Raw genomic sequence first — 14,987 nt, forward strand, 5'->3', positions numbered from 1 at the left:
CTCACTGAATCTTCAGTCTCGCCAGGTCTCTGTTGTCATTGCTTCTTTCAAGTGAGGCCACAGGGCCAGGAAGGTTAAGTAATCATTAATGCGGAAATTACCTGTTGAGGGTAGAACGTGAACCAGACACTGCTGAGCCCTGGTCTCTGAAATAAGAAGACACAGTCCCTGCCTGGCCTCAAGCCTCACCATCTAGTGGGGGGAACATGCCTAGAAACAGCTGAGAGCATCTGATTATATGGGGCGGGGGGTCCACACGGGGACAGAGCTCACCCACCTGAGGAAGCTTACAACTCACCTAAACAGTAAATGGGGAATCCAGAATTTAAACTCCAGGCTCTTTGACTCCAAATTCCAAGCCAACAGGTGGAGAGAATGGCTTTCTCCTTTTGAAGAGATGGAGGAGGTGGCATTTGAGTCAGGCCTTGAGGTCCGGGTGGAGTGCAGCTAGGTGGGCATCTGTGGGGTAGACTGTTCTGACAGCAGGAGCGACACAAGCACAGACTGGGAAGCTGGAAGGAATGGTGTATGCGTGGGGAAGGCCAGGCTGGCACTTTGGAGTGGAGTCTGACTGGGAGGTTGGGGTGGGGATGTGGCAAGGGGGCAGCAGAGGATGGAGCCAGAGAAGCATCTCTCAACCCTTGGTCCTCATGTCCCTTATATGTCCCTCTGTAGCCATCGGAATCGTCCATTCTGTCAGCAGTTTCCAATTTCTACTTGACAGACCTAAGTTCTACTTTGTGGGCTGCCAAAAGGTCACAGTAGTTTAAGAACGGCTCCCACCCACCCTAGCCTGTACCCCCAAGCACCTCAACTCGGCAGCAGGATTTTGTTTCAGAACCTTTGCCCTGGCCTGTTTAAGTCCCTGCCCACCCCTCCACCCCCAACTCTCTCCCCTCCTGTCATGAAGAATTTACTGAGAGCCTGCAATGTGCCAGCCAGTGCTCTGGCTGCCAAGACTGCACAGAGAATAAAACTTTGCCCCCAAAGAGCTTCACAGTCTAATGCGGACAACAGATTGGCAGATGATTGCAGACAGAATTTGCTGGAAGTATTTACAAAGTAGAGACTCCCCCTACCTGGTGGTGATCAGAGCAAGGCCTCACAGAGGGGACCCCTAAGCTCCATTCTTGGCAGGCAGATGAGGTGGCATTATGCAAGGCCGAGACTTCCAAGGCATAGAGGCCAGGACAGCATGGCATATGGCCCCTCTGCAGAGGTGAGTATCAGGTGAGAACAAGAATTGAGCACCAGGGGTAGAGAGGAGGCTGGTTGTTCTGGGCCTTACGGAGGCTACAACGTATGACCTAATTTTGAGGGTAACTAGGAAGGAAGGTGCTAATAAGCAAGGAAGGACACGGTTTCAAGGAGATCTCTTTGGCAGCCATTGTGGAGATGGGTGGGGGAGAACCGGACTAAAGTCAGAGCTGAACTGGAGTCATTCTCTTGTCCAACATCTTCCTCTCCTAGAAGGAAAAAGAGACTTTAGAGGAGGGGCACAATCTTGCCAAAGATGACCTGTGAGCCAGTGGCTACAGGGACCTCATCTTCTCAGCCCATCCCCTTTTCCTGTTGCTGAATGTCAGAGCAGGAAGGGACTTCAGATGCCAACTGGGCCATGCCCTTTAGGGGAAACTGGAGTAATTACCTCTGCCCTGATCTCAGAAAAGATCAAATGCTCCACTTGAGTTTGTATCTCAGAAATTCAACCTGAGATCTCACACAGAGAGAAGAGAGACTTTGGCATCTGCTTCTGAAACTGTAGAAGTATTCATTCATTGTTGTCATTCTTTAATTCATTTAGCAAACATTCAGAGACTAGGTACTCAGTGCCAGGTGCTAGGGGCAAAGAGAAGAGTGGGACCCGGGCCCAGCCCCTACATACATCACACAGTGTTAGGAGATGCCCTCAGCACACTTCTGATGCTGTCTGTCCTTCACTCTGCCAATGTCTGCATCTACAATTCGCTCACCTGCGGTCACACAATTAAAACAGCAGAGCCAGGCATAGGACCTAACCTTGCTCTACCCTGATGAACCATTTTTTTTTCATCCGCACTCTTTTGCTTCCCAGCCATGTTGCATTCTGCTTTGTACAAGGCTTATGCTTGCATCCTTAGAGACTACAGAGATTCTGTCTTGCAGATGGTAGCTGCCAGCAACTCAGGAATGATATTCTTGCCCTGTCATGAGGAATTTTAGTAACAAAATCACCAATACCTTCTCTACCACCAGCCAAAGTCTGGGGTGTGGCAGTTGAGCATAGAATTGGAACCAGATTGTAATTTAGTGTATAAAGACTCCTTATCAGGTGATCCACATAGTTAGGATAAGGGAAGATTGGACCATGAAATTCATTGGTTACTTCAGGTATAGGCATAGCCCAGGGGGACCCACTATAGCAGTAGCTAACTCCCAGATCCCAGACAGCTCAAGAAATGTTTGTGTCGGGAACATTTCCAGGGTACTGAGCTCTCCGTTGGCCTTTGTAGTTGCTCTCCTGCAAAAGTTAATCAAGTCATTCAGCCTTATTTACTCACTTTCATCCTGTTTCTCTGCCCTTTGGTAATCAAGACACAATAGGTGATTTAAAAAATAGTCCATCATTTTTAAAAGCTTAATGGAGAAGAAAAAATACTCCCCTTAGAAACCACCACCATTTATCTAGCTTCCTTTCACTGTTTAAACTGCGCGTAATTTGTGTTGATTGCATTAAAATAGAAATCAGGATAGCTGCTAGATCAGGCAATCAGAAGCTTAATCTGTATTGTATTTTAATTTCTTGGTTGAAATGCTCCTGTCTAGGTAGATACTAGGTCTTAGGGAGAGGGAGGCCTTTGCATTTGTCCCCACTGCTTTCCTAACCTCTGTTCTTAGGCTGTGGCCCGCTCCACTGCAGGCTGCAGAAGTGGGGTTTTAGCAAATACACACTTTGCATATTGCAGCGATTGCCACCCCTTGTGCACCCCAGTCTTAACAGGACCTCTTTTTCTGACCAGGAAGTTGATTCCCCTGCATTTCCATTCAGACAATGACACCCTCAAAGACCACTTCTCATTCATACTTAGAGTCTTGTTCATTCTTGCCTTCCAATTTCCTACCTTTTCCCTTGTGACGTTCATATCTCATATTATTTTCAAGCCTGGGTTTAAGTGTAGTCCAACGGAAAAAATAAACCAGCATATTTATTTTGTGCCACTGTGTGCTGATAGATGCGTAGTTAAAAATATTTGCCTTTTATTGTCCTTGGAGTTCTAGACAGATCTCTTTTCTTAACTGCCTAGGTCCCGCCATTGACTTGGAAAAAGTAAAGTCAGAATGTCTCGAGCCCGAGCCGGAGTTACGGAGCACTTTCAGTGAGGAAGCAAATACGTCGTCCTATTACCCCGCTCCTGCACCTGTCATGGACAAGTATATCCTAGACAATGGCAAGGTAGTGTTTCAAGCTCAATATCCATTCCCTGCAAGTGTTTGTTAGTCAGAGTGACGATGGAGAGTTTGGTGGGAGCTTCCTGAGACACAGTGTGGCCACTTGGCCTCCTGGCCCGGGCCTCAGTAACTATTTCCAGAGTTCTTGTGTTGTAACTAGTGGAGCTAAACTGGGACTTGTTCTTTTTCTCTTCCCTTTTTTTTTTAAAAATACTGGGCCAAAGCAAGTATAAAACTAAACTGACGTTTTAAAATAGCTTAGTAGTGAGAAAGATTTAAAAAGGCACGGTGGTTTGATGAAACTTGTCCTACCCTCCTATAAAAACCAGACACATAAAATTTATAAGGTGTACCAGAAATAAAATCTCTGAATGACAGAGAACAACTCAATATGTATCTGTTCACCATTCGCGAAGTATCTATATGTTCTAAGCCCTGTGCTAGATGCCAAGGATAAACTGGTAAATGAGAAGCGTTCCTTGTCCCTAAGCTGTTTCCAAGCTGTATATTCAAACAGTGGTTAGGCCACAGTCCTAGGACCACATATAACTTCTCAGATTTTCTTGTAAGGCTATTGAAAAAAAAAAGTCATGAAAGAAAACTTAAGCATTATTAATTCTATTAGTACAGGGGTGAAAACTAATGGAATAGCCTTTGGAAGTCTTAAAGTCACGTGTCATAGCAGCTGGGCAGGGAGAAAACGTTCTAACATCCTTCTGATATCCAAATGGATTCATCTTGGAAGAAGTATATTGAAGCCCTTTGTCTAGGCACTGGTCAAATTCAGTTTTAGTGTTATATTTCTGCCACCCTGGCATACAGTACAGACATCACCTCTCATTCTCCCCAAAGAATCATCTGTGTCAGTCTGTTTTTCTTGCCTCGTGCTTCAGAAGGTCTCTGTTTATCCAGTATTGTTCCCCAGTGGGCTGATGAGAAAGAAAAGGTTGTTTTATTTGGGTTTGTCCAGATATATCCTTGCAACTGGCCAGATTGAGGCAAAAAGCAAATATTGTCAGCTGAGGAAATGAAACCTGTTAGTCTTTAGGGCTCTCTTGGATATGCTGCCATTCCCTCATCTCCCACTGAGCACTTCCTCCCCTGCAGAGGCAGAACTGATGGGCCAGGTCATCCGCCCATTCTGTCTTGACTTGCTCCAGCCAACAGGCTTTAAAAGTCCGCTTTGCAGGGGAGAGGTGGCATGCCAGAGTGGAAATAGGCAGTCAGGAACACGAATGCTGAGCATAGCTCTGTCTCTGTCCTTTCTGTGTAACTTTGCTTGGGTGGATCTTTCTCTTTGCTGGGCCTCAGTGCCCCGATCTGTGCAAGGAGGGATGGATTCATGCTCTCCATGGGCCTGTAGTCACTCCAGCTGTGTATCTAAGTTGGGTGAATCTTACCCAATTGAAGATAAAGAAAAGAAAGGACCATTCTGTGTTTGTTGATTCCTTTTTAGTGACGACGGCACTGTACGGTGACTAGAGACTTTTTCTTAAAGTAGCTTCCAAGAGAACACTATTTCTCTCTTCCTTTGAAAACTGATGGACAGTTTCTGAGCATTCTGGGGGCCTCTTTTGCAAAGGTATCATTTTTCCATTTCCAGAAAATGGGTATCTCAGACCTCACTTAACGTTTCCCTGGGAGTTGCACAACAAATCTTGAAATTGCCAGTTTTGTTTTTTCATTGGTTGTTGCCAACATGTTGCTGTAAAACTAACCTGACTTTTGTTTGCAACTAATTTGAAGCTCGACAGAGAAATTTATGAAGGGAGAGGAAAGGAAGTGGACAGACTAGAAATGGATGGCAGCTTCCCAGAGCAACATTCCCTCGTCCTCATTGTTCTTGGCTCTGCTATCCTTTCTGACCCTCTCTTCTCTCTGCCTGCATGAACAAAGGCCTTAATCTCCGCAAAGCCTAGAGCATTAGAATGGGATCCACTTCCTAGTAGGAAACTAGTTTTGTCCTACAAAACATTTCACAAAGCCATTTTTTGATCAAGTCCCATCCTGCCAGATGCCATATTTTTAAAACCTCCCTTGACACATAAGGCTAACATTATGGTCAAATAGTTAACAATGGTTTATGTGTATAATAGGGCTTGCTGCAAAAGTTACTTTCTGATTTTGATAAAGTTCATTGCTTTTCTTTATTTCAAAATCTCATTGAATCCTAGAGCTGCAAAGACTATTAAAGTTTACATAGTCTAATTTATAAATGGCATAGTTGGGGAAGCACATCCAGAGAAGGGCTCCTCTGTAATTATAGAACAGGCTAGAAACAAACAGGTAGGGACTGGAAGGCAGGTCTCCTGGTTCCCAGGCCAGTGCTCTTTCCAGTCTATTCTGCTCCATCTCTGAAAACTGGGCATTGTTCCAGGTGACCCTTATTTTGCTGACCTCGGGAGCCGTTGTCCCAACATATACCTGTGATTGGTCTTACCCAGAGCCATTTCTTTCTGTGCTGTAAAGCTGGCCTTGTACTCAAGTTCATGTCAGAAAATATTTTCTTCTCTAAGGAAAAGCAGCTCATCAGAACTGAAAGCCTGTGCCATTAAAACATATTAAATATGCCCTTCTGTTTCTCCTGCTTTGTGTTCAGACTAGTCCTGATCATTTTGAACGGGACCAAAGAGGCAAAGCCTCAATGCGTCCCCATGGAGATGTACTGTGAAGGACTGAATCAGGTGGTGAAGGCTCACAGAAGGCTAGAAATTCAGAGGGGGATAGAACTTAGCTATGGAGAGTTAAAGAGTGTTTCCTGGATTTGGGACTGGGGCTTGGAAGATTAGCAGGCTTAAGAAGACATAGGCGAAGGCATTCATTTCTGGACAGGGGAAAGGCATCAGTGGAGACATAGCTGGGGGGTGGGTTGGGGGTGTTATGTCCTTCTGACGTTTTATTCATGTTATGTCATATAATCCTCAGAACAGCTCTGTGAGTTAGGTGGTGTTCTGCCTGTTGTCCATCTGAGAAAAGTGAGACTCAGGTAAAGTGACTAGCCGATTGCCACCTAGGGCTGAAGACTCCAGCACCCCCTTTTCTGTTACCACATACTGAAAGTAGAAGGAAATGCGGGAGTTTGCAAGCTTCATCATGATGGCCATAGCAGGAGACTAAAGGCTAGCAAGTTGAATGGAAAGAGGATTCTGGAGGGCCTCTAAAGATGACTGGGGAGGTTAGATTGATGTGATAGGAAAGAGGGAGCCATTCAAGATTCCAGAGTGTTCACACAGAAACACGGAGTTGAAAGACTGTGGAAGTAATCTAGTCAAAGAAGGAAAGCTGTGTTTTAGGGAGACTAATCTGGCAGTGTTTATAGGGTGAGTTGAAGGGAGCAGGGACCAGAGGCAGGAAGGCCAGCCCATGGCTGCTTCTGGTTTCCCTGTCTGCCGTAGTGACCTGCAGTGAGTGCCGGCAGGGGAAGTGGCTGGGCCAGCACAGAGGAAAACTCAAAAAGAAACCTCATGGAATATAGATATGTTAGATAGGCTATGTGTCCACCACGTTGGCACCACCGTGACACTGGCAGCAGCAGGAGGCCTGGGGAACTTGGGCTCTAGAGCCATACAGATTTGGGTCTGAATCTTGACTCCAAAATTTACTGCTGGTATGTCTCACGGAAAGTAATTTAGTCCTTCTGAATCTCTATTCGTGTCTGTAAAGTGGGAATAATAACTGCTACCTATTTCCATCTCTTAAGGTCATTATGAGGATTAGATAAATTGAGGGTACAATACCTGGTTCATTAAGGTACTCAAAAAATATTAGTGTCCCCCTTCTCTAGCAGAACATGGGCTAAAATGACTGTTACCTCTCTTTTAAGAACAATAAAAGATTATAGGAAAGCAAGACCCAGGGTGGAAAAGAGCAGAAATCTTTGAAAAACGAACGCTGTCTTCCATTCTAAGGTTTTCTAATTCTGAATTCAATCTAATTCAAATTCCTTGTTTCCCCCTTATCTCAGGAAGCTTGTGAGGTAGCTTCAGAGTGTCATCAGAGGGAGGTGACTTGGGGCCCAGCAGGGAGCAGCAGGAAACTTGTCCCCAGCATGCCTGATCTGGCACACAGACTGCCCACCTGCGGTTCAGACTGCAGAGGAAAGGCCAGACTTGACCTTGGATCAGTGTTGCCCAGCTGGCCCCGGGCAGCACATCTCACTTCCAGGGTTGCTTATCTTCCTGAGCCATATGAACAGATTTGCGGCACTGAAATTTGCAGCACAGGAAGACCAGGTGGATCTGGTTACCTGATACCAGGCCTGCAGGGATCTGAATGATCTTGTGAGCAAAAGGAAGTGAAGGCAGATGAGGCCAGGTGGATTGGTTACTTGCTGACATCCGTGAGTGGGCTGTGTTGCTGGGCTATTTTGTTTTCCGTTTTGGATGGCTGAAAAACCTCAGTAATTGGTGAAGGAAGAAGTGTTGTTGACTGACCTGTCTTCCCATCTGTGTGTACCCACCTTCTTTTCCAAGCCAGTCTTCAGTAGAAAGATCTTCAGCCATCTTTGAACGGTAGTTCTTGCCAGTCTGCCATCAGTGTGGGTGTGTGTGCGATCTCTCAGGCCAGGACCTCTCCCAAGAGGTCTCCTGACCACATGATGTTTTTGACCTACAGTTCTTTCTGAAGACAAGGACTTTGGGCAGAGCTCTTTCATTACCCTTAGAAAGTTCAGCTCATTAGCAGCTGCCCCCCCTCCTTCTCCACAGAGGCCATTTCCACCCTCCACAGACTCAGGAGAAACACAACATAAATGTCAGTGTCGAAGTCAAAACTCCATTTTTTAATGATTAGCAAATGGTTTTTGAGTTGTTAAAAGAGCCAGAAAAGAGAAAAAATTTGAAAGCCTATAGCTTATTGCTAGATCGTTCTGAGTCGTCTTCCATTTACCAACTCTGCCCTGAAACCTTCTGAGACCTTCCCTTCCAGGGAGCGCTAGGCCGTGTTCTGTTCCATCAGAACAGAATCAGACCAAGGACACTGTGGTTGTATTTAATTTATCAAAATCATAGGTGTTCTGAGCCAGAAGGAACTTAGAGATGAAATCCCACTCTCCCAGTTTAGTTCATGGGAAACTGAAGCTAGAAGTAGGAAAGGACTTGCACAAACACACTCCAGTTAATGGTGGAGTCTGGTGGCTGTCCTCCTGGCTCCAACTGGCAATGGTTTTCAAACTCGGCTGTACATTGGAATTACTTAGGGAACTTTCATCTACCCCTGTACCCAGGTCCCACCCAGAGTAATAATTCAGAATCCCTGGGAATGGGGCCCAGGGACCAGCGATTTTTACAGCTCTAGACGACCCCCGCGTGTGCCACTGTTGGGAACCACTATGCTGGGATTTGTGCCCCAGCATGTTCACAGCAAAGGGAGAGAAGTCTTTCTAAAGTGTAACAGAGAAGGAAGTGAAACGTACACGTTCTGAGATTTGCTCGGGCTCCAAGTGGCCCTGTTATAACATGAGTATGTTTAGAATCCCAACCCTGTAACATAGTAGTTGAGTGACTTTTGGCAACTGGCTTCACCTTTCTCAACCCGGTTTTTCCATCGGAAATGAAAATAGTATCCCAACACCTTCCTTCCAGGGTTGCCACGAAGATTTGAGAGAGTGGGTATAATGCACTCGAATAAGGCCTGGTGCATTATAGGGATTCGGTAAATGGTTATTATTTCCCTTAAAGATAGTTAACATGATGTTTATGGAATGAGCCTCTTATGGGTGTGCAGCAGTGTCTTTTAAAGGAAAAGAAAAGTTTCCAACTGCCAGCCTGTCCGACTACACAGGTGCTTGTGTTCTTATCTCTTTCAGGTCCATCTGGGAAGCGGGATTTGGGTTGATGAGGAGAAATGGCACCAGCTACAAGTAACCCAAGGAGATTCCAAGTACACAAAGAACTTGGCAGTCATGATTTGGGGAACAGATGTTCTGAAGAACAGAAGCGTCACAGGAGTTGCCACAAAAAAAAAGAAAGATGCAGTCCCTAAGCCACCCCTCTCGCCTCACAAACTAAGCATTGTCAGAGGTAGGTCACTGCAGTACAAACGCAATGGCTGAGATGCTGTCCTATACTCTGTGGAATGTACTAGACACAGTTTAGTTCAGCAGACACTGAAGCCTCTCCATGCCAGGCCCCAGGCCGGGCACGGAACACAAGAGCAGGTATGGACCTTGTCCCAGAGGAGCTCATGTTTAACGGGAGATGAGCCGTGGACACAAGCACAGTTCAAGTTGCTAGCATGAGAGAAGGGTAGATGACATGCTGAGAAAGATCTCAGGAGGGGAGGAGACCCCCTAGCTAGAAAATCAAGGAAGGATTCCTGGGGAAGGGGGTCACTGCATGGGCCTCAGAAGCCATGCTCCTGACTACTGGTCTCTAAGTGTCCAGCTGCCATGTTTCAGCAAAGAAAGTAGATTCCATCAACATGTACATTTTGAGCAGGCCCCACGCCAGGTTCTGCGACAGACAATATATATGTCAGATAATTTCAGGTACTGATGAAGGAAGGCAGTGAAGCATCATTACATGTTACGGCAGGACAGAGAGGGCTGTGTTAGGTGTGTTGGAGCAGGCCTGCTTGAGGAGGCTGGGAACTAGGGGTGGAGGAGGCAGCCCTGTGGAGGTCTCAGGGGCGGCAAAACAGGCAGAGTAAAGAGGCACAAAGGCCAGCACACTCCAGGGACGAGGCAGCTCCAGACAGCCACGGAGCCATGAGTGAGGGGAGAGCGAGGTCAGCGAGGTGGGTGAGAGCCATTCTCAAGGGCCAAAAAAGCCACATTAAGCAGCTTGGATCTATTCTATCCATAGGAGAAGGGCAGATTGTGGAGTGACCAAATGGGAGCTCAGTTAGGACACTCGTGCAGTAGTCTCGGATGGAGATGATGGTGCCGTGGACTAAGGTTATAGCAGTGGGAGTAGGAAAAAAAGCCAGATTTAGGGTACGCTTTGGAGGTCAAGGTGGCAGGACTCAGCGAGATTAAGTGATCAGCCAGGTTAGAGCTAGAGAGTTCAAACCCATACCACCCTGGCTCTAGTGTGGGCCTTGTTCTGCTGGAGCAGAGCTGCCTTCCTTGCCTGGCCGACTCATGACTAATTCACTTAAACAGCCACTTATTTTTAGACAGTTGGAGGTAACCTTTAGTCTGCTTGCTTTCTGAAATAATGGATCTCCATTTGGGAGGTCTCCCTGAGGAAGAGGCCTTCCTGGGGATGTGGCCCTGCCCCACCAAATAGGTGCCCAACCTCTGATTCCACTATACTTGTTGGAATGTGACTCAGCAGGTCCCAGGTGCCTTCCAGTGCCTGACTGGCCCCATCGTCTTGTCGTGGTCTAAAATCATCTGCTGTGTGTCTGCCTCAGGCACTGATCTGACCTTATCTGATTCATCTCCACATCCTCATTGCCTACCACAGGGAATGGCACACAGTAGGAGCTCAGTAAATGACGTGTGAACAAATGAAACACTGAGACTGGCAAGCTGATCCCTGGACTGACCCTCGTTGTGATTTCTTGTAAATCATTTCCCCCCCTGTGTCTTAGTTTCCTCAGCTGAAAACTTAACCTCTTAACAGAACTGAAAGGGCTGCCTAGGATTATAGCTTGGAAATAGTTATGTTCTAAGTATGACAAGAAATTAGCAATCTTTCTTGACAAGCGAGCTGCCTCCATCGAGCCGATGTGACCTTGTGATGATCACACCATTGAAGTTCACTAATGCCCAGTACTGCTCAGCTTGCAGGCTCTCTCCCATCCACTCACGGTGCAGGGTGATGGCAAGTAGCAGTAGGAACCCAGTATCAAAAGCCTGGGGTTGAGCCCCAGCTCTGCTTTGGTTTAACTTGGAGCTAACCCTGGTTCCTATACTACATCCACTTTTGTTTCCCCAAGCCTAGCGCAATGCCAGTACCAACCAAGCCCATGTTTGGTGTCTCCATCAATAAAGCCAGGATTGTGGTCTTTGTCCTGGCTACCCAGTGGCCAAAAGAAACATTTTGAATGTTCCTTAAACCCTACTCGGATGATGTCCTGTGCAGCTAACTGGGTCCCCAGTGCTACAGAACAATCTAGAAAACCTCTCAGCTGTGTGGCATTGGGCCATTAGGTCTTCAACCCCCCTGTCAGGTCCCCCAGGTTTCCCTCACGGATCTACTCCCCTATTTTCCAAGCCTTTTTTAAACTTCCTCTGCTTTGCCAAACATGATAGTCCACACCTCTCTTTCCCAGAAGATGGCCTTTTCTCTTCCTTCAGAGAGAAAAGAAAAGGAACTCCCACAGCTTCAAACTGCAGGCTTAACTACAGACCTAACTATACCGTCTGTTCTTCTGCCCCATGTCCCAGAAGAAGAGTTTTCTTCTCTTATTTGGGGCCATCCATTCTCTCTATCTGGATCCCAGCCCACCTGCCTTCCTAAGTACCTTGTTCCTCCAATTATGCTCCTGCCCTCCCACTTCCTTCCCAGCATCATTTAAATAGACTTTGACCACTTGTTTCTTATGAAAACAAACAAAACACTCCCTGGAGGCCACTTCAACCACCTGGTTGCTCCATGTCTCCCTTTTCCTTTTCACATCCAGCTCTCTTAAGGAGTTGTCCACACTCACTGCCTGTGCTCACTTGTGATGCCCCTGCTGTCTGTCAGAGGGGGCCTAGCCCCCTAGTCTAGCCCCCTACTAGTCTGTCCTTGCCAAGTTTCCCATGGACTTCCGCCTTACCAGATCCGGGGCACACTTTTCACCTCCTCCCCAGACTGTCTGATGGGACCACTCATTCCTCCTTTACTGAGGACTTCCTCAGTAACACATGTTCGACTTCCTCCTGCCTCCCTGGCTTCACATGCCCCTTGTGGGCTCCACTTCTGCTGCCCTGTCCTCTGTCCCCAGAGTGTCCTCTCTCTCCACAAAGCTTTCCTCAGCTGATCTCACTTCCCACTGTTCCCAGAGCCCAGGCTGAAACCCACACTCCTTGTCCTGGCTCACGCCTGGCAATCTGGCCTCTGGGGACCCCTCTGCCCTCTGCTGACACCTCGCTTCCCATTTTCCACCATGCTCTAATCACAGGGGCCTCCTACCACCTTCCTTTTCCCACTGTCAGCAGTGCCCTCCATCTGCCCTGCAATCCCACCTCCTTCTGGCCATCCAGAGAGGCCTTTCCCAGCGGCCCCATCTGCATAGCCTTTCCATTGTTCTCTGTCACCTCAGCATCACCCTACATAAAGTGTCAGCATAGCATTTCTTGTTTGTTTATTTGGGAATTGCCTCCCCACTCCCCCACCCCCCACAAGCCCACTAGAATATAAGCTTTATGAGTATCTTGTTCAGGGCTAGCAGGTAGTGAGTGCTCAGTAAACATTTGCTAAATCAGTGAATGATGTTCCCAAATCTATCCCTGGCTCAGTCCACATTTCTGCGTTCCCAAGCCATACATTCAGGTGCCCACTGGCCGTCTCCTCACAGCTCACAGGTTCCCCCATGACACTGGCACAACTGTGCCCCTCACCACTCTCTCCTTTTTCCTCTCTGCACAGCCTTCTGCCCCTTCTGGATTCCCTGTCTTGGTGAAGGGCACCACCAGCAGGTACCCCGAGATGCCCATGCTCGACTCCTGCACATGCCTCGTTTTGTCTCTTCTGCCCCCAAATATGTCTTAAACCACCCACTTCTCTCCCTGCCCCATGCACCTTTCATAGGCCATCATTTCCCCCCTACAATACTCCGGCAGCTTCCAGACTTCCCTCTCCATTACGTAACCAGAGTGATCCTTAAGAAACCAAACATGATCCTGTCACCACCACCCCGTCACAGCCAGCCCATGGTGCCCATTATTAAAAGGTAAGCTTCTTAACATGTCACAAAAGCACCTTTATAGCCTGGCCCCTGGCCATTGCTCCAGCTTTATTTTTCAGCAGTATTCCCCTAGAGTTCTTGCCCTAATGAACTACTGTACTCCCTGAACAAGCCTTGTTCCCTCTCACGTTAGGGAATTTGTAAGGGCCATTCCTGGGGCCCGGACCACAAGTCATAACTACCCACCCTGCACCTGGGCTGCTTTGTCTGGCTAGCTGCTCTAACCACCCGGATCTGCTTAGGAGAACCTTCCTCTAGGAAGCCTTCCCTGACTTCTTAGGGTGAGTGGACACTTCTGTCATATGTCCCAGAGCCCCTTGTGGTCACCTCTGGTCTCTTTTTGCTGTATCTTTGCCCCCCAGGGGCCTCCTATAGCAACGCTGGGAGCCCAGAAATGCTTGCCATGCAGGCGAATGAGAAGGAAAGTGACTTGCCCAAGGCCGTACAACTGGTTAGGTCAGAGCCAGGCAGAGTGTGTCCGACTTCCTCGTCCCAGAGGTTTCTTGTCATACCGAAGTACAGTGTTGGTTTTTTCTTTACTACAATCAGGCAGGTTGGAAGTCCGTCTCCTACCCCACCATACACTCACCATTTTTACCCCAATTATATGAGCTCCTCCAGACTGCCTGGACTGGTCCTTCCAAGCAGGAGATCTGTGGCTTGAGATTGTGTGTGTTTATTTCACTTTTACCACACTTAGTCACATTTGCTGTACAAAAATGACAGCCCTTGCTCATTAGGGATTTTCTCATGTCTTTGAGGATTTTAAAGTCCTTCCCGACCGGATGGCAGCAGGATGGTGAGCACTGATACTGCTTGCAAATGCAGAAAGCAGAGCAGGAGGGCCGTAGGAGAGTCTCTCTTTAATGACAAGCTCCAGAATGACAGTTAAACCTTATTAAGGTCAAATGACCTTTTGCAGAATGTCTGAGTTTCCTAAATGAGCCACAGCATTGAGTTCTGGATAATTTTTATAACTTTTTTAATAGGACACATTAGCACTGTTATAAACCTTGTTAATTAAGCAATAATCTCAAATGCTCCCTCGCAGAGGGAGACATTCCCAGCAAGTGCAGGTGATTAATACCTAGAGTCTAACAAAGCCTTTAATCAACCTCAGGGGCCGCTCAGCGCTCTTGCCCCCGAGACACAGGAACGCTTGGGATGCTGGGGAGGCCTCTTGGAAAACACTCCTGCATTTGCCCCTTTCTCTTCCTGCCTCTTCTGTGACCCCTGCCAGTGCTCCAAGGGCCATCACACCCACTGTCCTTCTCTCCCCTTCTCTCTCCTCAGCCTCTTTACCACCCTACTACCTTCCAGACAGCTAAAGACTTAGCGCTGGAAGAATCTCCTTGGATCATGTGGTTTGCCATCCTACTTTTACAGATGGTAAAACTGAGACCCAGACTGGTTCCCACTTAGAGGTTGCACAGCAACTAGGGCAAGAGCCAGATTCGAACTCCTGAACTTCGAAACAGTTCTCAGCACAAGTTGTCTCCCTCACTTGGTTCAGGTTCCAGCAAAGTCACCGTGAGTATCTGCTTCCTCCCGGCTCAGGGCTGGAGACAGACTGTCCAAGCGTTCCCATCTGTAGGGGAGGCACTGGTCACAGTTTTATTAGACCATGATCAGTGCTTTGAGACAGAGAGCCAGGCAAGGGTGGGGGTGCAGAGGCAATCAGCAGAGTGGGGTCTCCCAGTTTGATCTGGTAGGCCCCA

At 47.5% G+C, this 14,987-nt stretch overlaps 1 protein-coding gene across 10 annotated transcripts in view; it reads left to right on the top strand.

The window, feature by feature from the left end:
• LOC131504751 (BEN domain-containing protein 5) overlaps window positions 1–14,987 on the top strand; it is a 1,495,810-nt gene that overhangs the window by 1,269,330 nt on the left and 211,493 nt on the right. For 2 of the 10 annotated variants that reach the window (XM_058717436.1, XM_058717442.1), the window contains 3 exons: window positions 3,285–3,433; window positions 9,236–9,449; window positions 13,113–13,254. The exons of 4 other annotated variants lie outside the window; for them this stretch is intronic. In XM_058717436.1, coding sequence (XP_058573419.1) covers window positions 3,285–3,433; window positions 9,236–9,449; window positions 13,113–13,254 — 505 coding nt within the window. Of the gene's footprint in view, window positions 1–3,284; window positions 3,434–9,235; window positions 9,450–13,112; window positions 13,255–13,402; window positions 13,551–14,562; window positions 14,800–14,987 lie in introns of all 10 variants that reach the window. 4 more of the 10 variants (XM_058717437.1, XM_058717443.1, XR_009258139.1 and 1 more) reach the window with 3 other exon arrangements.

The sequence above is a fragment of the Neofelis nebulosa genome, chromosome 2, assembly GCF_028018385.1.
Source record: "Neofelis nebulosa isolate mNeoNeb1 chromosome 2, mNeoNeb1.pri, whole genome shotgun sequence".
In the NCBI taxonomy this organism is placed as follows: domain Eukaryota; kingdom Metazoa; phylum Chordata; class Mammalia; order Carnivora; family Felidae; genus Neofelis; species Neofelis nebulosa.